Source organism: Microcebus murinus, chromosome 1 (genome assembly GCF_040939455.1).
Source record: "Microcebus murinus isolate Inina chromosome 1, M.murinus_Inina_mat1.0, whole genome shotgun sequence".
In the NCBI taxonomy this organism is placed as follows: domain Eukaryota; kingdom Metazoa; phylum Chordata; class Mammalia; order Primates; family Cheirogaleidae; genus Microcebus; species Microcebus murinus.
Window position 1 is genome coordinate 151,097,916 of NC_134104.1, and position 24,786 is coordinate 151,122,701.

Below are 24,786 nucleotides of genomic sequence, written 5' to 3' on the forward strand. Positions count from 1 at the left end.
CCCTACCCTGGGCCTTTGACCACATCCACATCCCCTTGTCGCCTGCCCTGCCTCCTGCATGCCCTTAGCCCCCTAACACTGGGGGCAGGTGTGGTATGACTATTAAGGGGCTGAGTGCTTAGGGACAGGTTGTAGGGGATGGTGAATCTTGGCAGTCAGGAAGTCTGTCCGGGGACCTTCAGAACCTCAGCTCCTTTGTCTTACAGAAAATCCACCATTTCTGGAAAACAACTCAAAAGGTCAAGTAGTTAGTTAAGGGAGAGGATTATTTAAAAAAAAAATAAAAAATAGGGGCCATGGGCAGGTTGCAGTGTTGTGTGCCTCCAGGCTGGGAATGAGGAATGATCCCTGGGTATGGTAGTGATGAGATGATGTCGCCTTGGAGAGGCAGGAGTCCTGGCAACTAGCCTTCCACAGAATCTGGTTCCCCTCTTTTAAGGGTACCCCAGGGAAGATTGAGTGACCCCCTAAACACTTCCTTCTGGTTAGAACCAATTAGCTAGGTATTATGGTTCGAATCCCTTCCCCCGACAACCCCGAGGGAGGGAGGACTCCAGGCAGCCCCGCTGACACAATGGGAGGGATGTGGGGAAACAGACTGAGGCTGATGGAGCTCTGGGACGCGGAAGGGCATCCGAGACACCAGCGTGGAAGGGAGGTATCCAAGGCAGGGAGGTGAGGGGTGTTAGGGACAAGCACCGTCGTCCGCCTACAGGCCGCCCACCGCCGGCCTCAAGGCCGGGGAGCAGCAGAGACGTTGGCTTTCGCGGTTTCCTAGAGCGGCCTCGGAGGGCCCGGGGCGGCGATGCGCGTGCGCGGCCGGGAAAGCCTGGAGGAAGGCGCGGGGCGGGAGGCGGCGGCGGCGGCGGCGGCAGCGGCGGCGGGAGGATCGACTGTCTGTCGGACGCGAGAGTCGGTGAGTCGCCTGGCGGCGCGCGGGGGCGGTGGGGCGGCTGTGCGGGGCCCTCGGCCCTGCCCCCGCGACAAACAGGGCTTGGCCTCGAGGCTGCGCCCTGGGCGGGGGGCCTGCCCGGGAACCCACCACTGGCTCTTTGGGGGCGCGTCGGCGACGTCTTCGCATCCCGGGTCCGATGTGGAGAATTTGGAGTCCTGCTTTCTCTGGGCTCTGTCTTTTCACCCAATTTTGCAAATAAAGCGTATTCATTAGAAACAATTAGATACCACAGGAAAGTGGAAGAAAAGTAAAAGCCGCAATCCGGAAATTTTATCTGCAGGCCTCCTGACATTTAAACATTTGTGCATAATTATCACACAGACGTATATGTACGTATTTTCATTATGAAAGGAGATCATGTTGTTGCTTTTTAAAAGCTTTTGTTAGTATTATTGTGATGAAATACACATACCAGTTGCCATACAATAAATAAAAATTTACCATTTTAACCATTTCGAGGCGTGTGATTCAGTGGCATTAAGTGCTTCTTAAAAATTTTAATCTCCTGACCTTGTGGAATTCATTTATTTTAATTTTGGTTAACATTGGGGCTGGCATTATGACCACTGAAACATTTTTTTTTTTGGAGGATAATTAAAGCGTTGTGTTTTCAGTTTATTTCCCATAGTGTACATTTACATGAAGCTGTAAACGGTCAACAAGTGACATCTGTGCAGAAAAATAGCAAAATCTTGTTTGTTAGGGGGTTTGTTTTTCAAAATGACAAATGACAGTGTAGGAAGTGTAGTTTTTAAACAAAGGTAGAGCTCTGACCTACAACCATTGTAGAGTACCCTGACTTTCATAGGCCTAAGAGATCAAAGAATGATCTGGTCTGTATGCTAATCTAAAAGTGATGACTAAGAAAGTTCAAAACGGAAAACTCATTAATATTAGGTTGGTTGTTTTGTTGCAGCAAACAGGACGGGGAAACAAATATGAGTCACATGAGAGTGCTGCAAAACAGGTTTTTATTACACGCGGGCTCAGAGGTCTCGCTTCCAAATTCGGAGAAAATGGGGTCCACATATGATGGTTTTATATGCTTGTTAAGAGGAAGCTGGTGGTTACAGAAGCAGATGGTTATGAAGCTTGCACAAGACTGAGGTTACAAAGTTTGCATAATATTGGTATTTAGTCAAATGTTGTTCTATAGTTGCTTAACTATGCTATTTTTTAGTTGTGCTATTATTGGGAGGGGAGTGGAAAAATTCTCCCTTACAGTTTTGCAGGGAAGTGTCAGTGAGTGGTTTGAGCGGTAATTTGATTAAGCAATTTCAGGGAATTTCTATGTGTTATATACATCTGTATGGCTGTGTGCATATTCAGGGACTGAAGAATTAGGCTGCTTTTATATGTTACCTGATACTGAAGAGAGGCTGACAAATTTTGGTTGAAAAACAATCCCTTCTTACTGTAAGCAGAAAAGATAATGTTTTGAAGGTAAACCTCCATGTGCACTTAAAAAGGAGACTAACAAAAGGGTAGAAAATGCTACCTGTTCTACCAGTTAGTTTTTTGTGGCTTCTGGTATCCAGGAAGTATTTGTGCCTAATCATTCAATTACTGTGATGTCAGACAGTTGCATGAGAGTAAAAATACATAAAGTATGGTAAAACATAACTTACTGTATTTTGCAATTTTCAATATTGAAACAATTTGAAAGAGGTCATGTGAACATTCCTGTGCCCCTCAGGTGAATGGTTAGACTTTCTACAAGATTGAATTTATGAGCTTTTGCTTTTCCTTCCTGATCTTAAACTTATTTTCTCCTTTCCTTGCTTTGTTTTACTATGTAGCACCTGTCACTAGCATACCATATATTTCTGTCTCCTCATAAGCTCCTCAACATAGTGCTTTTTGTCTGTTTTATTCACTATTGTGACCTTAGTGTCTGGGACATAGTAGGTGCTCAATAAATATATGCAAATTAATGAAAGAATGAGTCCAAATTCGGAGATAATTGACAGTATTTAATGTCCTCAATTTTTAAAGACCTAATTGTCAAATTAATCTTTAATACCTAAAATGGAAATGAGACAGATGAAAATGATAATGGCTCAAACTTCTTAATTTAAAAAACACTTTATGGCCGGGAGCAGTGGCTCCTGTAATCCTAGCACTCTGGGAGGCTGAGGCGGGTGGATCACTCAAGGTCAGGAGTTCGGAAACCAGCCTGAGCAAGAGCGAGACTCCATCTCTACTATAAATAGAAAGAAATTAATTGGACAACAAATATATATAGAAAAAATTAGCCGGGCATGGTGGCGCATGCCTGTAGTCCCAGCTACTCGGGAGACTGAGGCAGAAAGATCGCTTGAGCCCAGGAGTTTGAGATTGCTGTGAGCTAGGGTGACGCCACAACACTCACTCTAGCCTGGGCAACAAAGCGAGACTCTGTCTCAAAAAAAATAAATAAAATAAAAAAACCCCAAAAAACACTTTGAATAATTGTAGACTTGTAGAATGGTGCAAAACTTATACCGGGTTCTCTTATACCTTTTACCCAGTTTGCCTAAAGTTAATATACATTACTATAGTTGACTCATTAAAAATTAAGGAATTTACTTGATATAGTATTATTAAACTGCAGACTTTATTAAAATTTCATCTGTTTTTTACTAATATTATTTTTATGTTCCAGGATCCAATCTAGAATCCCTTATTACATTTAGTTGTCATGTCTACTTGTTCTCCTTCAATCTGTGACAATTCCTCAGTCTTTGTCTTTATGACCTTGACAATTTTGAAGTTTTTTGTTTGTTTTATTTTTGAGACAGGGTCTTGCTATTCACCTGGGCTAGAGTGCAGTGGCATCATAGCTCACTGCAACCTCAAATTCCTGGGCACAAGTGATCCTCCTTGCCCAGCCTCCTGAGTATCTGGGACCACAGGCATACATAACTACACCCAGCTAATTTTTGTTTTTTATTGTTATTATTATTTTATTTTTTAATTTATCTTTTTATTTTTACTTTTTTTTCAAGCGTGATCATTTGCATAACTTTTGTAGTTTTTGTAGAGACGGGGGTTTTGCCATGTTGCTCAGGCTGACCTGGAACTCCTGGCCTTAAGCAATCCTCCTGCCTTGGCCTTCCAAAGTGCTAGGATTCCAGGCATGCCACTGCACCTGTCCTGGAATACTCTGTATTTGTATTTTTAAAATGCCCCTCACTTGGTTGCATTTATGTTTTCTTGTACTTATATTGAGGTTTTTATGGTTGGTTGTTTTTTTAGGAGACAGGATCCTGGTCTGTTGCCCAAGCTGGAGTGTAGTGGCACGATCATAGCTCACTGCAGCCTCTACATCCTGGTCTCAAGTGATCCTCCCGAGTAGATGGGACTACAGTGTGCGAGTAGATGGGACTACAGTGTGCGCCTGGCTCCATATGTTTTATTACTGATGTTAACCTTGATCTGGTGGTATTTTTTTTTTTTTTTTTTTGAGACAGAGTCTCACTTTGTTGCCCAGGCTAGAGTGAGTGCCATGGCATCAGCCTAGCTCACGGCAACCTCAAACTCCTGGGCTCAGGCAATCCTCCTGTCTCAGCCTCCCAAGTAGCTGGGATTACAGGCATGTGCCACAATGCCCGGCTAATTTTTTGTATATATATTTTTAGTTGTCCAATTAATTTCTTTCTATTTTTAGTAGAGACAGGGTCTTGCTCAGGCTGGTTTTGAACTCCTGACCTCGAGCAATCCGCCCGACTCGGCCTCCCAGAGTGCTAGGATTACAGGATTACAGCGCTGGGCTGATCTGGTGGTATTTTGACGAGTTTCATCACTGGAAAGTTACTTTCCCTTAGTAATCAATGTTTATTTGGGAGAAGATTGCTATTTGCATACAAATACTCTGTTTCTCCTTAATTTCCCTCTACTAAGTAGCATTCATTGGCGGATCTTGCCTGCAGCAACTATTACTGTGGTGTTGGAATGTGACTTTCTCTTTTCCTCATTCCTTCTACACTTATTCATTCGAACATTGGAATACTTTGTGAAGAAAAGCTGTGCCTTTTCTTTTATTTATTTATTCAGTTCCATTAGCGTATGCTCGTGGATATTTATTTTGTTCTTTGGGCTATAATGCAGTGCTATTGTTATTTATTTTGTTGTATGAATTATTCTAGCTTTGGCCATTGGGAGCTGTGTCCATTTGACATGACCTCATCGTTTTTTGAGTTTTTCCCTAGTTTTCTGGCACCAGATAACACTCATCTTTATATTTTCCCTACCCCAGCTTAGAATCAATCACTTCTTCAAGGAGCCCTGCCTCGTTTTATTGGAGAATAGTATTTACAAACCAAGTTTTGGGCACTTTAGGTATGAGTTTATTTCTTAGTTGGTAAATTAGTATAAATATTATTTTCAGATTTTAAGGATATACTGAAAGCAGTCTTTCCTTAGTGGTGATTATCTTAGAAACTTGTTTGCTTGTTATCAGTGTAAAAATACACTTTATGTACACTCACACTGGTAGGAAAACAAGAATTAGAGACTTGTTAATGGGAATTTTAAAAGGAAAACAAGTCATATTGCCCAGGAAGTAAAGAAATAAAATGTCAAAAAGAAGAAAATCTCCTTGAAAAATGCCAAGATGTTCTCTGTTCTTTTCAAAGCCATTTTCATTGTGGAAATTAAACTGGGTTAAGGTTTAAAGCTCTGGGAGTAGAGTCCTGAAAATAAGTTCTGTCCCTGCCCGCGGGACCTTCTGTTACTCGTGGGGGTCAAGGGGGACCGTGCCTGAAAGAGATGGGCGAGAGAAAGGACCGAGACCAAGCAATTGGTTGTCAAGGTCTACTTTACTTGGATTCTTTGTAGGTTTTATAAGCATACAGAAACAAGGAAGTAGAAACAGGGAAGTAGAGTGGGGTGACGATGAGGCTTGGGTTCGGGCCAGTCAGCCCCAACCAGCGTCTTATGTCTTATCAGCATCGAGGCTGTTTGTGACTGATTACTCAACCCCAACCTGGCAGGTGGTCGGGAACAATTGCAGTTAGCACACCCTGGAGCATTCCGAGGTCAGCACGTCATGGAACGTATTCTTTTCGGAGCCATAGCTGGAGGGTGGGGTGCTATTTTTTGTCCTGGGAATTTTCCAGGGCGAAGCCCGTGCGTAGGACAGGTCATAGGGGTGTTGAGGGTCCTAGCTTCCAACAAAGTTCCAGCTCAGCTTGCTTCCCAGGCCTACGTGTTCACACTTGTGGTATACTCTCAACAAGTCAATAAAGGAAGTTTTTCTTCCATCCTCAGAAGGTAATTGGGACTTGGGAGGAAGCCCGCAGCTTTAGGATACCTGAATTTTACTGGCAGTCCCAGCTACCTGCTGGGTGGCAGTGTTCACTGTGCTCTGGGTTCTTTCATTCAGACTTTGAGAGGCCCATGAGGTAGGTCTTTAGCTTTCTTCTTGTTCATGATTTTAGATATTGGACTAACAGTTTTGATGGAAGGACTGAAATCTTGGCCTTATTCGTAGGCATTTGCCCTCGTTTTTCTATTTGTCAGTCTTCTGTTCACCTCTTTGCAAGTACTTCACTGATCTCTTTGGACATTTCTGCAGTAGCTGCTTCAAAACAGCCAGCTTAGAGACTTATTTTGGTCCTAATTTCACTGTGAGTGTCAGTACCCTTGGTGCAGGAGGAGAAGGAGGAGCTTTCTCCCAATGATTGACCCAGAGACTAGGAGAGGAAGAAGACGAGTGTTTATTCACCGGTGAGGCTCAGAGGACAGGGTCCACATTCTGAGCTCCGAGCAAAGGGTGTGACAATCTTTTATACATATCTTAAGGAGGGTAATGGGCACAGTTACAATGTGTTCTTCTCTAATATCCAGCCAGGTCTTTGTGTAAGCTGTCTGGAGTTCCTAGCTGATTTATTATCTCTCCGGTGCAGGCCTATTCAAGCAAGCAAGTTACAGAAGCCACAAAAGCAAATTTTGTAAACTTAGTTCCTGGTCTGGAGTTTCTTCCTGTTTTTTTTTCTTTCCTGTTTCACAGAGGCTGGGGACCCCTACCACACTCTGAGCTAGGTCACTGCCTTTTATATTTTCCACTGGGTGCATTTCTTCAAAATAATTTCTCTCTGGCCTCAAGTTCCTTCTCTTTAACCTCATTGCCAGATTTCTCTTCACCTTTAACAGCATTCTGGTTCTTTTCATATTTCATTTTTCTTTCTCCTATCTGTCCTGCAAGTTTGGGGCATAAGGAATGTCCCTTTTTGGTTTTACTACATATTTTCAAACTACCCTTCCTGATGGCTATATAAATTTACACTTCTGTCAGTGGTGTTTGTTTGATTTTTGTTTTTTGAGTTTTTTTTCGTATTAGTGTAGTCAAATTTATCACTATTATGTTTGGGGATTTTGGGTGATTCTAGGTGACCAGCTTCCCCAGAGGCCACTTCTTCCCTTTAGTTTGATCTGCACCAAAGATGAGTCTTAGACACTTTCTGATGCTCAAGCGGTTTATCCTGGCAGCATTCTTACAAGACTGATAGTGGGAGTAGGCTGGTGGCATGGGCCGGGTACAGTTAGGGGTCAGATGTACTGAACAGGATTATCCACAAGCCATTCTCAAAGTTTGAGGAATCCCTCCCATTTTTTTATAGTTGTATTCAGTCTGGGTCTTACTGCGTGTTTCTTTCATAAGGAAGTTTAAACTGTTCCTGTAAGGGTAAGATTTGTTTTAAGGTTTCTGAGAGTTACACCTGTGCTGATGTGACCTTGTGTCCTAGAAATTCCTGGGCCAGTTTGCATCATACTAAGTGACATGTTGTGTAGGTCCTGTGAGATGCTTAATTGGGCCTTGTGGCTACCGTTAACTTTTTAATCACAATGCATAATATGTCTCTTACCATATACCACAGTCACTCTATTCCTTTTGTTGTTTAAGAAATCTTTTTTTTTTTTTTAAACGACAGTATCTCACTCTGTCACCCAGGCTGGAGTGCAGCAGTGTGATCACTGGTTACTGCAACCTTGAGCTCCTGGGTCCAAGTGATCCTCCTGCCTCAGCTTCCCAAGTAGCTAGCACCATAGGCACAGGCCACCACACCTTGCTAATTTTTAATTTTTTGTAGAGATGGGGTCTCACTGTGTTGCCCAGGCTGGTCTTGAACTCCTGGGCTCAAGCGATTATCCCACCTTAGCCTCCCAAAGTGCTGGGATTATAAGTGTGAGCCATTGTACCCAGTCAGAAATCCTTCTTTACCACAGGGCTCTTACTCTTTTCCCTCTCTTTTTTTCAGGTTTTTGGTTTTGAAATCTAACTCTTTAACTAGAATTCATTGTTTATTTGCCTAGCCAGTTTTCCCAATACAATTTATTGAGTAGTCAAATCTTTCTCAAAGACTTATCATGCTACCTCTATCATATACTAAATATATATGTGTGGGCCGGGCGCTGTGGCTCACGCCTGTAATCCTAGCTCTTGGGAGGCCGAGGCGGGCGGATTGCTCAAGGTCAGGAGTTCAATACCAGCCTGAGCAAGAGCGAGACCCCGTCTCTACTATAAATAGAAAGAAATTAATTGGCCAACTGATACATATATAAAAAATTAGCCGGGCATGGTGGCGCATGCCTGTAGTCCCAGCTACTCGGGAGGCTGAGGCAGCAGGATTGCTTGAGCCCAGGAGTTTGAGGTTGCTGTGAGCTAGGCTGACGCCACGGCACTCACTCTAGCCTGGACAACAAAGTGAGACTCTGTCTCAAAAAAAAAAAAATATATATATATATATATATATGTGTGTGTATGAGCCTGTGTAAGGATTCTGTACTGTTTCTTTTATCTAGTATTTGCATATTCATTCAGTAATACACAGTGTTTTTATTAGTATAGCTTTATAGTAAGCCTTATTGTCTGGTAGAACAATCTTTTCACCTCTGAAGAGTTATCTTGGCTATTCGTGGCCTTCTGTGTGTTTGTTTGAATTTTAGAATATGATTGTCAAGTAATCTAGCACTCTGGGAGGCTGAGGCGGGAGGATCACTTGAGCTCAGGAGTTCGAAACCAGCCTGAGCAAGAGCAAGACCCTGTCTCTACTAAAAAATGGAAATTAGCTGAACAACTAAAAATATATCGAAAAAATTAGCCATTGCACCTCATGAAAAGCAAAAAAAAAAGACAAAATTAGCCAGGCATGGTGGCGCATGCCTGTAGTCTCAGATACACGGGAGGCTGAGGCACAAGGATCGCTTAAGCCCAGGAGTTTGAGGTTGCTGTGAGCTAGGCTGATGCCATGGCACTGTAGCCAGGCAACAGAGTGAGACTCTGTCTAAAAAAAAAAAAAAGAAAAGAAAAAAAGAATGTGCTTGTCAAGCCCCAAGAAAAGAAACTGAAATTTGGTTGGGATTTTATTGACTTGCATGTTAGTTTAGGAAGAATTGACATCTCAAAAATATTAGTCTTTCCATACTTAAGATTTATTCAGATCTGTTATGTCTTTTGGCACAATTTTCTGTTTCTGTGTTAAGATTACATACATTTTTTTGTTAGCTTTATTTCTGGGTGTTTTATGTTTTTTGTTGCTGTTGTGTTGATTAATTTCTGATTGGACGTTACCCAATTAATTTGCTAGAGTGGCTCACAAAACTCAGGGAAACACATTTACTAGTTTATTATAAAGGATATTTTAAAGGATATAAGTAAACGGCCAGATAAAGAGATACATAGGAGGAGATCTGGAAGGGTCTTGAGTATGAGAGCTTCCATTCTTATGGAGTTGAGTTGTACCATCTTCCTGGCACATGGACGAATTCTTGTTCACCTTCCAACAAGCTGTTAGGGACTAACCTTCCACAACCAGCCGAACAGAAAAACAGAGACAGCGAGGATGCAATTATACACGAGGAGTTTATTTTCTGGCTAACCAGGGTCCAAGCCTTGAGCACCAACGCGGTGTACACTCTCGCAGGCAAGGACCCTGACTGGTGTAACGGCATGCCTTTTTGCCCCCATGGCGCACAAGCGGTGCACAAGCCGATCACGCGTGGATCATGCGTTGACCTTTAAGATGATTGGTTGCCCACTATTGTCCTTCTAATATGATTGGTTGCCCTCTATTGCCTGATGGGCCAGTTGCCCGGGCTTCAATGACCTCATCCCATAATTCTCCATACAGCGGTGTAGCAAGCAAGCAATGACCAGAAGCAAAAGTTTGCGGTTAGCTCATTGCCCCATCCAAGTAAATTCTCGACAATTACTCAAGTAAATTCCTGACAATTGGAAAAATTCCTCTGCCCTTCCTCTGCCCTACAAAGCTTCTACAAGTTCAGCTGTCTGGAAGCTCTCCATACCCTACCCTCTTGGTCCTTTTGTGTAGACTTCATTGGATAGCATGATTGAAGCATGGACAACCATGTAGAAATGTTATTGGATAAAAATAGTATGATTAAAACTAACAGACTGAGTGGGGAATCCCAACAAGGCCAGTCTGTTCAGATTCTATTTGGCCTCTCTGTACAGCATTCCTTCCTCTCAGGTATGGGCAGTGGGCAGGACGGCTTCTGAAATGGAGGTCTTAGGACCTGCAATCAAACAAGGTAGGTCAGAGAATTTATGGTCAGCTCCAAGATGGAAAAGCAGAGGAAGATTAGCATATATTTTTAGTTTCTGTGGCCTGCCTTGGGGAGAAAAAGGAGCAGGTGAAAGGAGGACAGAAAGTCAGAGAGATTCTGTTTTCTGAGGCCTGCTCCTGAGGCCTAACTTATCCCAACATGAAAACAAAAGATTGTCTTTTATCTTTATTGCTCCAAGGCTGTTCCAAAGCTGCCTCAGGAGCTGAGGACAAAAGGCCAAATACCTTAACAAAAGATATGCTTATTGTTTTAGTCACTTAGGAATTAACAAGGGCTATGGGAGTTATGAGCCAGAACCATGTACAAAAACCAATGTATATGTATAATAATATCACAGATACCAAGTCTTGAGAACTCTTTGCCTTGTCCTAGATCCTAAAGGTTTTCTCCTGTTTTTCTCTAAAAGTTGTATAGTTTTGTGTTTTATATTTAAGTCTATGATCATATTGAATTGATGTTTGTAGAAGGTGTGAGGTTTAGGTCTACCTTCTTTATTTTGCCTATGAATGTCCAGTTGTTCTGGCAACATTTGTTGAGAAGACGATCCATCCTTCCTCATTTGAATTGCTTTTGTACCTTTATCAAAAATTATGGCCGGGACGGTGGCTCATGCCTGTAATCCTAGCACTCTGGGAGGCCGAGGCGGGCAGATTGCTCAAGGTCAGGAGTTTGAAACCAGCCTGAGCAAGAGCGAGACCCCCTCTCTACTATAAATAAAATGAAATTAATTGGCCAACTAATATATAGAAAAATTAGCCGGACATGGTGGCGCATGCCTGTAGTCCCAGCTACTTGGGAGGCTGAGGTAGTGGGATCACTTTGAGCCCAGGAGATTGAGGTTGTTGTGAGCTAGGCTGATGCCACGGCACTCACGCTAGCCTGGGCAACAAAGCGAGACTCTGTCTCAAAAAAAAAAAAAATAGTTTGGCGTATTGCAGGGGTGAACTCCTCTGCACCATGATATGGCTTGTAGCACAAGCTCCTTTCCTAGTTATGATCAAATAGACATTCCCTGAGAGCCCAAAATGTAAAGTAGCTTCTTATTTAAACCTCATAACCCACCACAGAGATTTCCAGAGGTAAAATGATACATGCACAGTTATACAGCTAATAATTAGGGAACTGGGTTTGAAACTAGGTGTGTCTTAGTTCACATTCTGTAGTCTTTCTACTAAGCTCTGCTGTCTCCTGAAAGTGGCTTGAACCCTTAGACACCCCCTGTTATGATGAATTGTTAATATAAAAGGAAATATAGGGTCGGGTGGGAGGATCTCTTGAGGCCAGGAGTTCAAGACCAGCCTGGGCAATATAACAAGATTTCATCTCTATCAAAAAAATAGAAAAGTTAGCTGGGTGTTGTGATGCATACATGTAGACCTAGCTATCAGGCGGCTGAAGCAGGAGGATCACTTGAGCCCAGGAATTTGAGGTTGCAGTGAGCCTTGGTGATACCACTGCATTCCAGCCTGGATGACAGAGCAAAACCTTGCTTCAAAAAAAAAAAAAAAATCAAAATGAAATATTGGAGTTGAGTGCAATGCTGGATTAGTAGTTTTTAATCCATTGGTGGATCATAAAATCAATTCAATCAGCATTTTGTTTTGTTTTTGAATTGCTTATTTGATATTTTTTTTCTTTTTAGAGACAAGGTCTCACTTTGTCAACCAGGCTGGAGTACAGTGGTGTGATTGTAGCTCACTGTAACCTCAAACTCCTGGGCTTAAACAATCCCCCTGCCTCATCCTTCCCAGTAGCCTGGACTATAAGCGTATGCCACCATGCCCAGCTAATTTTCGGAGATGGGGGTCTCACTATGTTGCCCAGGCTAGTCCTGAACTCCTAGCCTCAAGCAGTCTTCCTGCCTTGGCCTCCCAGAGTACTGGGATTACAGATGTGAGCTACTCTGCCAGGCTGAGATATTTTAAAGTATTGTATTATAATATTAGTAAAATCACATTTTATATTAAAAAAATTAGTTGAACATATTTATGTGGGTCTATTTCTGACTTTTCTGTTCCATTGATCTATCTGTCTCTTCCTCTACTAATATCACACAGTCTTGATTACTATAAGTCTTGAAATCAGATAGACTATTCCTCCTACTTTATTATTTTTCAAAATTATTTTAGCTATTCTAATTCCATTGTCTTCTCGCAAAAATTTTAGAATAATCTTGTCTATATCTATAAAAAAAATCTTGCTGAGATTTTGGTAGGATTTGCATTAGACTCATAGATATCTTTACTATGTCAAGTCTTCCAATACATGAATATGGTGTCTGTCCATTTATTTAGATCTTCTTTGACTTTTTTCATCAGCCATTTGTGTTTTTTACAAAGTTTTTATGTATAAACTCAACACATGTTTTACTGTATTCTGGGATATTTTCTTAGCTTACTAGCCCAATAGGTGACATTCTACCCCTGGTCTGCCTGATACTGGCAAATACATCTGTGCCAATGCTTTTTGTATGTGTGCCTTTTTCTCATACGTCCAAAGATAATCCCAACCAACAGGATCTTACTGCATTGTGTATGATGGATATCATTCTTTCATCCCTCCTGAATGTTGGTTATTTCAGTCTCTTAACAGTGACTTCTGATGTCCCAGCAAATGGCATCATCCATTACAGTGCTGAGAAGGTACTCCCGAGGACCCAGCAGCGACACGGCTAAGGCAGGCGTGTTTCGAGCTCTTCTGGGTAGGCCGTGAACAGGAGTGATGCCTCCAGGCAGGTGGTGCACTGTCCATCCAGCTCAGGCCCAGTCTTCAAGGGAGCGAGGACGCCTGCAAATGGTAAAGAAGGAAGAAGAGGATGAAGGCTACACTTCAGTGCAGGCTGCCAGGCCACAGACTCTCAACCGTCCTGGCCAGGAGCTGTTCCGCCAGCTCTTCAGGCAGCTTCGCTACCATGAGTCATCTGGGCCCCTAGAAACTCTGAGCCGGCTCCGGGAGCTCTGCCGCTGGTGGCTGAGGCCTGATGTTCTCTCCAAGGCACAGATCCTGGAGCTGCTGGTGCTGGAGCAGTTCCTGAGCATTCTGCCTGGGGAACTCCGGACCTGGGTGCAGCTCCATCACCCTGAAAGTGGTGAGAAGGCTGTGGCCTTGCTGGAGGAGCTGCACAGGGACCTTGATATGACACCATGGATGGTGAGTATGAGCAAGTGTGTCCTGCCCAGTGAACTCCACATGCTGGTGAGCCAACTTGTCTGGGGCTGGGGGCAGCCCTCTGAACTGTCAGCATTGTAGAATACATGGGAACCTTCCCTTCTCATTTCCTTGGCATCTAATCAGCTGAGAAATGGGCCCTTGAGCACTTCCCAGAGGAGCATCAGCTCCACATAGGGTCCACAGGTACCCATAAATAACAGTAACTAGTCTTTGGACACAGCTGCTTACAGTATACAAAGTCTGTCTCTATGTATTATCTAATTTGACTTGAGACTGGCCATAGCCTTGTAAAATGGTGGGGGTTGGGGCAGCACCTAGAGTCAGGACTCTGGGCTTCTGAGTGAGAACATACGTGTTAAAACCCAGAAGGGCAGTCTGTATGTATGTACCATGTTGCTTCCTTCTCAGTAAGCTTTTGAGGATCTGTTTTGTGTGTGCAGTTGGAGGTTGGGGAGGAGGGATGGATGTGAGTGCTAAAGGGTAGCCCTGGGCTGAGAAATAGGAAGACCTCAATTTTAGACTTTATTCCATACCTTCGGTGTCCTTGGCCATATTGTTATACCTTTCAGAGCCTCTGTTCATTGAGAGAAGAGAAAATGCAGAAATGATCTAACCGTAAGAAATGTTCAGTAAATATTTGAGTGCCTATCATGTACCTGGCCCTGGCAGAGTTGACAGTCCCAGGCCCAGCAGTAGAACTGTCGCAAGTGAGTTACAGTGCATTATTCCTGCTGCTTCTGCTGCACACACGGAGCTGATGTTGTATTGTTTCAGACTTTTTAAAAGATCATTTGTCATTTTTGTTTTAGCCCCCTTTAAAATTTTATCTATGTAAAAATATGTGTGATTCTGTGTGCATAATTCATGTATAAATGAAAGTTGCGGTTAAGATTTCTGAAATAGACCGGGGGTGGTGGCTCACAGCTGTAATCCTAGCACTCTGGAAGGCTGAGGCAGGAGGATCATTTGAGCTCAAGAGTTCGAGACCAGCCTGAGCAAGAGCAAGACTCCATCTCTACTAAAAAAATAGAAAGAAATTAGCTGGACAACCGAAAAATATAGATATATATAAAATTAGTCGGGCCTGGTGGCGCATTTCTGTAGTCCCAGCTACTTGGGAGGCTGAGGCAGAAAGATCGCTTGATCCCAGGAGTTTGAAGTTGCTGTGAGCTAGGCTGATGCCACAGCACTCTAGCCCAGGCAACAGAGTGAGACTCTACCTCAAAAAAAAAAAAAAAAAAAAAAAAAGATTTCTGAAATAAATTTGACGTATTTGTCCCCAAACTTATTGTAAAAATTAAATTAAATAACACTTCTAAACATGGTCTACCAATAGTAAATGGTAATAAATCAATACAAGTTATGACTATTAGAAAATATCGCCGGGCGCGGTGGCTCTCGCCTGTAATCCTAGCTCTCTGGGAGGCCGAGGCGGGCAGATTGCTCAAGGTCAGGAGTTCAAAACCAGCCTGAGCAAGAGCGAGACCCCGTCTCTACTATAAATAGAAAGAAATTAATTGGCCAACTGATATGTATATAAAAAAATTAGCCGGGCATAGTGGCGCATGCCTGTAGTCCCAGCTACTCGGGAGGCTGAGGCAGAAGGATCTCTCGAGCCCAGGAGTTTGAGGTTGCTGTGAGCTAGGCTGACGCCATGGCACTCACTCTAGCCTGGACAACAAAGTGAGACTCTGTCTCAAAAAAAAAAAAAAAAAAAGAAAATATCTTTGCTTAATATTAGGTACTATTTTAATACCTCTAAAGAGGATTTGTCATTTTTACTAAAAAATATTCAGAAGGGCCTAATAATAATTTATAAAAAAAATAAGATACACAGTAAATTTGCAGCTTTGTTATAGTTAGCTCATTTAGAGTTAGATGTAAGGTTGAAAAAAATCTGTGAAAACATTGCCAAATGAGCAGAAAGGGCCTAACTGAAAGCTCGTTAGAAATTAGAAGACAATGGGAGCTGGAAGAAAGCCCTCCAAATTCTTTTTTTTTATTATTCAGTCCCTGTAGGGACCGTCAAAAATTGCCAATGCTGACTATATTGCAAGTCGTCATGGTGGAAAAGGCCCCCAAATTCTGAAAATGAATAGAAATGCTTAAAGTACATATAAAGTCAGAGGGTCATGTTAGAGTTCAGCAAAATTAGGGCACTGAAAAACCAGGGCCTGAGAAAGTTTGTCCTTAAACTCATGTGGCTGTGCTTATGTTCTTATTATTTCTTTATTCTTCCTTTAGTAGGGTTTGAGAGGGGCCGGAGATAAATTACCATGATGATCAATTCATCATCTTTAGTCCATGTCTTTGCATCAGATGTCTAATGGCCTCAGGCTAAGAATTGTTCATATTGGTATAGAGAACGTCTTGGCCATGGAAGCAGAAAAACTCAAAAGTTCATTGGCTATAACTTCCTGTACTCATCTCCACATCAGAGACAACCTTGCCTTATAGACCAGAGCTATTTGAAGGCCCAGGGTAAAGGCCTCCTCTTTCCTGCTCTTTGCTTCGATAGGTATTGCCATTTTTTACAATGGAGGCTTTTTCTTCTGTGGTTCCACAGCTGACCCTCATAATTAGCTCTGCTTCTCTGGAGGTATTACTATTAAAGTGAAGTTTACAATCAGGAGCTAGCCTACCTCTTTGAGTTTTCTGTGCATATTAGTGCCTAAAGTGGTAGATGTTACTTGACAGTAGATATCACTTGACTATCTCTGCTGTGAACCATTATCAGTGTAACTCTCAAGAACTAATTTCTTCTCTCTCATTTCTAAGTTTCAGGTCTGGGGTGGGTAGTGGGGAGACGTTGCTGTGGCATCTGAAGACTGACAACACTGCTGTTACTGACTTGCCAAGTGCTTCCTTGCCTTGAGCCCTCATTAGAGCCCATGGAGGGGAATGGGAGGGAGGGGCTTCCCTGTGGTGCTGCTTGTGCTTTTGCCTCTGCCTGGAATTAATATGAGACCTGGCTCCCCCCTCCCTTGGCCCCTGCCCTTTGGAAACCTGCTGTGTGGCCTCTTTGATCTGATTGCCATGAGGATCCTCTCACAACATTTTCTTCTTGTCAGGACCCAGGCTCTGCCCAGAGCCCAGATGTGCACTGGATGGGTACAGGAGCCCTGCGATCTGCACAGATATGGCCCCCTGCTTCACCCCTCAGGAACGGCTCTGCTTTGGGGGACCACCTGCAGCCTCCCTGTGAAATAGGAGCATGTGACTTCCTGCTTGGGCAATCCGGTACTCGCTGCCTGGCTCTAAGACTCCAGCCTTATGCATGCCTTTTGAATTTCCTATGATGTTGTCTTCACCATCTGTCCTTTCACAAGAATCTTCTGTCCTGGCTCTTAGATCTGTGTCCTCTTCACCCCTTCTGTGACTCATCTCTGGCTAGCTTCTCCCCTCATTACATTCCCCCCAATACACACAGACTCCCTTCCTGGTCCCCAATAGACACACATATGAGATGGACATTTAATAACTGTCTGGCTGGGCGCGGTGGCTCACGCCTGTAATCCTAGCACTATGGGAGGCCAAGGCGGGAGGATCACTCAAGGTCAGGAGTTTGAAACCAGCCTGAGCAAGAGCGAGACCCTGTCTCTACTAAAAATGGAGAAAGAAATTAATTGGCCAACTCAAAATATATAGAAAAAATTAGCCGGGCTTGGTGGCGCATGCCTGTAGTCCCAGCTACTTGGGAGACTGAGGCAGAAGGATCGCTTGAGCCCCAGGACTTTGAGGTTGCTGTGAGCTAGGCTGACACCATGACATTCTAGCCCAGGCAACAGAGTGAGACTCTGTCTCAAAAATAAATAAATAACAGTCTGTGCCTGCTCATGGGTCCAAGAGACCTGTGTATGTAGGGAAGAGTGGGCTTCTCAGTGGGGCATCCAGAGGTGGGCAGCTTTCTCATGGCTTTTTCTTCTCCTTCAGATCCTCCTGCTGCGCAGGTTCCTGCCTTTTCCCAGAGAGAGGGGTGCCCAGGAGACCGGGTAGTGGTAACCAGGTCCCTGACAGCCCAGCCCCAGGTGAGCCACAGGGCCTTCAGTCCTTCCTTTATGCCCCAGCATTACTGCCTAATGGAGTAGGACAGCTCTCCTCATCCTGGGTTTCTCTGTCTGGTGACCTCACATCCAGAGACCCATGTCCTAGACACCAGATCACCCTCCTTGAGCTCAGAGCTCTCTTCCTGGGTGATGGTCTTCTGTTCACCTTTGCCAGATCCATCTTTTACTCACCCAGAGCCAGCCCATTCCCCTGCCCACTTCTAAAAACTGGGGGCTGTGGACCAACTCTAGGGCACATTGTTTTTTCAGAAGGCTATGACTTTCAAGGATGTGGAGGTGACCTTCTCCCAGGATGAGTGGGGATGGCTGGACTCGGCTCAGAGGAACCTGTACAGGGATGTGATGCTGGAGAATTATAGAAATATGGTTTCTCTGGGTAAGTCATTGGTACTCACATGTTTCTATCCACCTTTACTGTGCCTTCTTGGGTTTTTTTTTTTTTTTTTTTTTTTTTTGAGGACCATGACCTGGACCCATGCTCAAGAAGCCTTGAGCAAGTGGACTCCCCTTCTTGGTTTTTGTAGTGGTACATAGGGAGAGACGTGACCTGGGTTTAGATTCTGGCTGCATAACTACTAACTAGATCACTTAATCTAGCACCTTGGCATCCTCTTTTGAAAAATGGGGATAATAGGCTGGGCAGGGTGGCTCACGCCTGTAATCCCAGTACTTTGGGAGGCCAAGCCAGAAGGATTTCTTGAGGCCAGGAGTTTGAGACCAACCTTGGCAACATAGCGAGATCCCATCTCTACAAAAAAAGGAGAGAGAATCAGCTGGGCATAGTGCTGCACACCTGCATTCCCAGCTACTTGGGAGACTGAGGCAGGAGGATTGCTTAACCACTTCGGCAGGGTGCTCACCAGCCTCGAAACCTTGCCCACAGCCAGCACTCACAGTCCGAACGATAGTTTGTGCTGTGCATTGACTACGAATCCGTTTTGCTCTTGTGTGATGAGGAAAGCTTTGAAGCACTGAAAGCTTGTTTTACTTTACAGGCAGCTTTACTTGTAATGTAAATCAGAATAGGTAACATATACATATATGTTTTCATTACATTATTTTTAAATGTTCACAATTTTATTTTGATAAATGAAAAATTAGGAAAGTCATATCATGGCTGTCGGCTAAAGTCGACGCTTGGCAGTGCGCTTTCATATCACGGTTGTCGGCTAAAGTCTCTGTATGTGTTCATCTCTGGCTATCGACTATAGTCGGTGCTGGTCCCGAAGTGGTTAAGCCCAGGAGTTTGAAGCTGCAGTGAGCTATGATCACATCACTGTGTTCCAGCCTAGGTGACAGAGTGAGACTCTGTCTCTTAAAAAAATAAAATGGAAGGCCGGGTGCGGTGGCTTACGCCTGTAATCCTAGCACTCTGGGAGGCTGAGGTGGGCAGATTGCTCGAGGTCAGGAGTTCGAAACTAGCCTGAGCAAGAGGGAGACCCCGTCTCTACTATAAATAGAAAGAAATTAATTGGCCAACTAATATATATAGAAAAAATTAGCCGGGCATGGTGGCGCATGCTTGTAGTCCCAGCTACTTGGGAGGCTGAGGCAGCAGGATTGCTTGAGCCCAGGAGTTTGAGGTTGCTGTGAGCTAGGTTGACGCCAAGGGACTCACTCTAGCCTGAGCAACAAAGCAAGACTCTGTCTCAAAAAAATAAAATGGAGATAATAATGCCTGCCATTTTAGGTTTTTGTAAAGATTAAATGTAATATGTTTTAAGTTCTTAGTCCATTTAGGCATTCAAAAAATGTTGATTTAGCCATTTGAGTAGCTGTGTGGTTCTCACCTCCAGAGAATTCTAGTGATCCTTTTGCCTGCAACTTCTTATAGCCTCTTTCTTCTCTTATCTCTGTCTGCTCAGGGCTATCAGAAACAACCATCTGGGCCTCCTGGCATAGTTTCTTTCACCTGCTTTCCTGGCCTTTCCCACCTCCCTGCCAGGATTTCAGGCTGGAAGAGTCCTGGAGTAGTTCTGAGTGATCCATATACCTTCTCATCCCATTCCCTTCTTTTCTGCAGTGGGGCCATTCACCAAACCTGGTCTGATCTCCTGGTTGGAAGCAAGGGAGCCGTGGGGCCTGAATATCCAAGCAATTCAGCCTAAGGGGAATCCAGGTGCTCCCCCTACGGGTGAGTTCCAAAGAACCTACCAGGTTCTGCTCTTTCTACATCTACTCTTCACTTTCCCCAGTATATCACTGGGGACTTACTTCATTGTTTGCTAGAAGATCTTTTTGGTTTGTTTTTTTCAAGTCAGATGGGTAATATGCTGATATCATAACAAGGTTTGAGGGAGGTGCTTCTTACATGTGAGTGTGAAAACTCAATCATCACACTTATAAACTATAAAAGGATCTAGAAGGAAAATCTTTTAACAGTGTTGCTAAGGGGTGCTGGCTTGGGCCTCTCCCCTCCTAGCTGGCCTTTGAGAAGCCATTTGTTTCTAGACCTGTCCCTTCCCCCTTCTCCAGCAGCCCTCTCATTAACAGTTCTTGCTGGAGGGCTTCATTGTTCCTGTATTTTTCATTCACTGATGCTCCTTAGCCCTGTGCCTGCACTCCTGCTAAATCCCCTAGGTACACCCCATCCTGCACTTAGGAGCCCTAATCACACTCCCGTTTCTCTTCTTTGCTTGGTTTTTCCTTCTGTGATAGGCTGATCTCCAGTCCTTTGATTCAGGCCCTCCTTGGCACCTTACCTCTTGGCTTTTGGGTACATTTCTGTGGTACACCTGTGCCATGATTCTTCTCCCCTCACTGGCTATCTAACACTCTCTTTCAATCTGTTCATTTTCCTGATGGATGTGATGTCTGCATATCTCTAGCTCCTGTGCCCATCTTACTTTTCCTCTCCTCCTCCCTGTTATCTGGGATACTCTTCCATGCTTTGCCTTGTACTTGACTATTGTGTAAAGGTATTGGAAGTCAGGCAAAAACCTCACCACCCAGACATTTCATTGCCCATTGGTGCTTTCTCTAGTTCCAAGTATGAGAAAAGAGTACATTCTATTCTGTTTTATTTTTTGTTAGGTAAGCTCCAGATTAAAACAAACAAGTTCTTCTTAAATCCGGAACCTTTGGAAGAAGCAGATATCCCAGCTGTGCCATCAGAATGTCTTGCAACAAGTGTTTCTCAGGGAACAGTGCTCAGCAGATCTTTTGAACCAAAGAGCAGGTTCAAGGATCAATGTGGAACTCCCATACAAGTGAGAGTTAAGAAAGAAGAGACCAACTTCAGTCACAGGACAAGAATAGATTCTGAAGTATCAGGAAGAAGTAATAGCCTTGGCCTAAAACATGTTACATATTTGAGAGTTTCTGAGAGAAAGCTATCCCTTAAACATGGCTATGGCAGACACTTCAGCATAATGAGTTCACACCACTTTGACTACATAAGATATGGGAACAGGCTCAGATACATGATTGGGGGCTTTAACCTACTTCAGAGAATTCATACTAGACTGAAAGGGAACAAAAAGGATGTGTGTGGAAAAGACTTCAGCCTTAGCTCTCATTATCAACATGGGCAGAACCTTCCCATGGGGAAAGTGGTGGCATCGTATAAGTGCAGTGAGTGTGGGAGGATTTTTAGTCGTAGATCCCATCTTGCATGTCATCAGAAACTTCATACTCAAGAGAAAGCATTTAAATGTAGGGTGTGTGGGAAAGCCTTTAGGTGGAGCTCCAACTGTGTGCGACACGAGAAAATTCACACTAGGGTGAAACCTTATAAGTGCAGTCTATGTGAGAAAGCTTTCCGACGTATGTCAGCCTACCGTCTGCACCAGGAAACCCATGCTAAGCAGAAATTTCTTGAATCAAATCAATATGGGCAAGTGCTTGCCTATAGTTCAGGATTTGATCATTTGAGAGACCAAAATGAGGAGAAGCTCTTTGACTGCAGCCAGTGCAGGAAATCCTTCCACTGTAAAGCCTATGTTCTTGAACATCAGAGGATTCACACCCAGGAGAAACCCTATAAATGTACCAAATGTAGGAAAACCTTTAGGTGGAGGTCAAATTTTACTCGTCATATGAGGTTGCACCAGGAGGAAAAAGTTCACAAACAAGATACATGTCAAGAAGACTTCAGGCCGAATCCTAACTACAGTCAGCCCCAGGATGCCCCCACTGTGGAGCAAACTTTTTTGTGTCAGCCATGTGGCAAAACTTTTACTCGAGAGAAAACCCTCATTGATCATCAGAGAATTCATACAGGTGAGAAACCATACCGATGTGGCGAATGTGGCAAAGAATTTATCTATAAGTCAGCCTTTATTGTTCATAAGAAGAAGCATGCCATGAAAAGAAAACCTGAGGGTGAGCCATCTTTTAAGCAGGACAGAGTGTTCCCAGTTCCTCAGAGCAGTCACACGAAAGAGGAGCCCTACAAATGTAGCCAGTGTGACAGAGCCTTCCGTAATCACTCATTCCTCCTCCTGCATCAGAGAGTTCACACTGGAGAGAAGCCGTATAAGTGCAGGGAGTGTGGGAAAGCCTTCAGATGGAGTTCCAATCTCTACCGACATCAGAGGCTTCACTCTTTGCAAAAAGAGTATGAATGTCATGAAATTGAAAAGACTCCAGATCTGGAGCCGAAAATCCTCACTGATGAGAAACCTTTTTGGTGTCAAGAATGTGGCAAAACCTTTACACGTAAGAGAACTCTTTTAGATCATAAGGGAATACATAGTGGAGAGAAGCGCTATAAATGCGATCTATGTGGAAAATCTTATGATAGAAATCATCGTCTTGTTAAACATCAGAGAATCCACACTAAAGAGAGACCTTTTAAATGTCAGTGGTGTGAGAAAGACTTTGTTGGGAGACAAGCCCTTTGTAATCATCAGAGAAAACACACCAGGGTGGCAAAGTCTGAATGTAGCCTGCCTGGGTTATTGTCCTGTCAGGACACAGAGTTGAGTTTACAGGAATTAAAACCAATTGAAGAGAAGCCTGTTGAAGATTGTGAAAAAGCTTGTGACCAGAGCTCCAGGCTCACTGAACTCCAGAACATACCCACTAAGAAGAAGTGCCACAAATGTAGCATTTGTGGAAAAGCTTTTGGCAAGAGTTCCCAACTTATTAGCCACAAGAGATTTCATACTCGAGAAAGGCCCTTCAAATGCAGCAAGTGTGCGAAGACCTTCAGGTGGTCTTCAAACTTGGCTCGGCACATGAAAAACCATATTAGAGATTAGCCTAGGACCTGACAATGACAATGGGGTAAATGATTCCTAGCGACCCTGCTAGGGAACCCTTAATTACAGGCACGGTGGGAAAAACCTCTACAAAGGGCCTAGCCCTTTCTGTTTTGTAAACTAGTGACAGAATCCTGAGGATTGAAAAGCTCAGGGAGTCCCCAGCCTACCTGCTGGAAAGTGATACTGTGGGAAAAACAGCAACATGTTCTTTGGAGCCCTTCTGAAAACCTGGGCCAGTAGGCGTGGCCTTTGCATAGTAGCCTGGGGCACCTTCAGCCAGGTCTCCTACCACACCTCTAAAGAGTGAGACCGTTGCCCTTTGTGGTTGGACAAAACGTCTGTGGCATCGTGAGCTTTGGCTGTTGGAAAGGGGCCAGTTGGATCCCAAGTTTCTCTTTGAGCTTGGCTTGTGAGGGTGCCTGTTCTGTTGAATTTAAAAGTAGCAGCAGCAGCATCAAGAACTCCTAATCTTCCCGTTTGTCCCCTGTGGAGTCGTGGCCTGGCCTTCAGCCTTCATAGCTGGCTTTCATATGTCTGCGAGGGGTTGAGAGCTGTCTCCATGGCAGGTGGAGAATAGGGTGCTGGGCTCGATTGCTAGGAGTGTGGAGCGCAACTGGTACCCTGTGGCCATCTCTACCCCACAGGCATGCATAGGCAGCAGCGTTCCATCTGTTCAGCAGAAGTGTGCTAAGCACTTGTGTGTGCCAGAGAACTGACAGTGACCAGAACAGACCAAAACCTTGCCATCTGGGAACTTTACAGATGATAAACCAATATATAGTATGCTGGATGGCTATGTGTTGTGGAGAAAGGAGAGCAGAGGAGACTGGGAGGTGGGTTGTGATTTTAAAGAGTTTGGTGAAGGAGGGCCTTAACTGAGAAGGTAAAATTTGAGCAAAGACCTGAAGGAGGTCAGGGAGTGAGCCATGTGGATCTTTATAAAGAGAATTGCAGGCAGAGGAGGTGGGGTCTTGTTTGGTGTCCTCGGGGAATAGCAAGGAGGCCCCTGAGATAGAATGGAGTGAGCCAACTGGCCAAGGCGGAAAGAGGGCCTGCAAGGTGAAGGGCCAGGCCGTGTGGGCCTGGTGGGTCATCGCTGGGGCTTGGGCTGCTTCAGAGGGAGGTAGGGAGCTTCCAGACAGTTTCAAGTAGATAAATGATGTGACCTGAATCTGAATTACATTTTACAAAAGTTAACCATAGACCCAACGACAGTAAAATAGTATGGCTGATTTTTACGTAGTTATCTCTGCTGCCAGTTTCCATGAATGAGACCCTCCCCCGTACCCCATTTCTGAATTTCCTGTAAGGTCTTCAGCCCTCAGCAGATGTAAATACTTCACCATTATTACATTTACATCTCTCGCCTCTGCATACTGTAGGCAGCCTCTCACCTTCACACAGCCCTCTGCCTGTGTAGGAACCTGCTGTTGGCGCGAGGTTCAACCCAAAGGCGCCAGTGCCTCGTGGTGGGGATGGAATGACCCCTCACTTGCCCACCCACTTGTTGTGAAGCAAAAGCAAGAGCCGTCTCAATGCCATAAAGTAAAGGAGTGTTGTTTCTCAAGTGTTCATAAGTAATCATTGCTTCTGGTATTGAAGATTATACATGTAAGGGTAAAATGTTTCACTCAGTGGTAGAGCAGCGTCTCAGACTGCATTTTACTGCAGTGAGTAGCGCCCACTCACGGAGCACGCCGTTTCTTATAACGAGAAGAAACCAACCTGGAAACTCTTCTCAGTAGTGTGCAGAGCAATCTTACCTGCTCAGGATCGCCTTGGGCAGGTGAAAATGAAGGCTCTGGTACTGTGTGGT

At 44.1% G+C, this 24,786-nt stretch overlaps 1 protein-coding gene and 1 non-coding gene across 3 annotated transcripts; one reads left to right on the forward strand and one right to left on the reverse strand.

Moving 5' to 3' along the window:
• The first annotated feature begins 73 nt into the window (after positions 1-73).
• On the forward strand, positions 74-23,898 carry ZNF445 (zinc finger protein 445). Of its 2 annotated transcripts, XM_012770367.2 has the most exons (7): positions 74-916; positions 13,107-13,675; positions 16,768-16,936; positions 17,630-17,724; positions 18,013-18,139; positions 19,787-19,897; positions 20,797-23,898. In XM_012770367.2, the coding sequence occupies exons 2-7, from the start codon at positions 13,247-13,249 to the stop codon at positions 22,965-22,967; spliced, it is 3,102 nt and encodes a 1,033-aa protein (XP_012625821.2). In that variant the 5' UTR covers positions 74-916; positions 13,107-13,246; the 3' UTR covers positions 22,968-23,898. The 2 variants fall into 2 exon arrangements, with proteins under 2 accessions (XP_012625821.2, XP_012625824.2); XM_012770370.3 differs by lacking the exons at positions 74-916; positions 16,768-16,936 and having other exon boundaries at positions 13,550-13,675.
• Positions 20,019-20,122, reverse strand: LOC142875503 (small nucleolar RNA U13). The gene has a single exon (XR_012922864.1). It is a non-coding gene; the product is annotated as a small nucleolar RNA U13 (small nucleolar RNA).
• Positions 23,899-24,786: the final 888 nt, after the last annotated feature.

What these genes read in the sequence shown, in the direction of transcription:
- ZNF445 (XM_012770367.2), top strand. Translation starts at nt 13,247, where the DNA reads ATGCCTCCAGGCAGGTGGTGCACTGTCCATCCAGCTCAGGCCCAGTCT. An exon ending in CTTCCTGCTTGGGCAATCCG is followed by an intron (nt 16,937 to 17,629) that starts GTACTCGCTGCC and finishes CTTCTCCTTCAG; the next exon opens with ATCCTCCTGCTGCGCAGGTT. An exon ending in TAGAAATATGGTTTCTCTGG is followed by an intron (nt 18,140 to 19,786) that starts GTAAGTCATTGG and finishes TCTTTTCTGCAG; the next exon opens with TGGGGCCATTCACCAAACCT.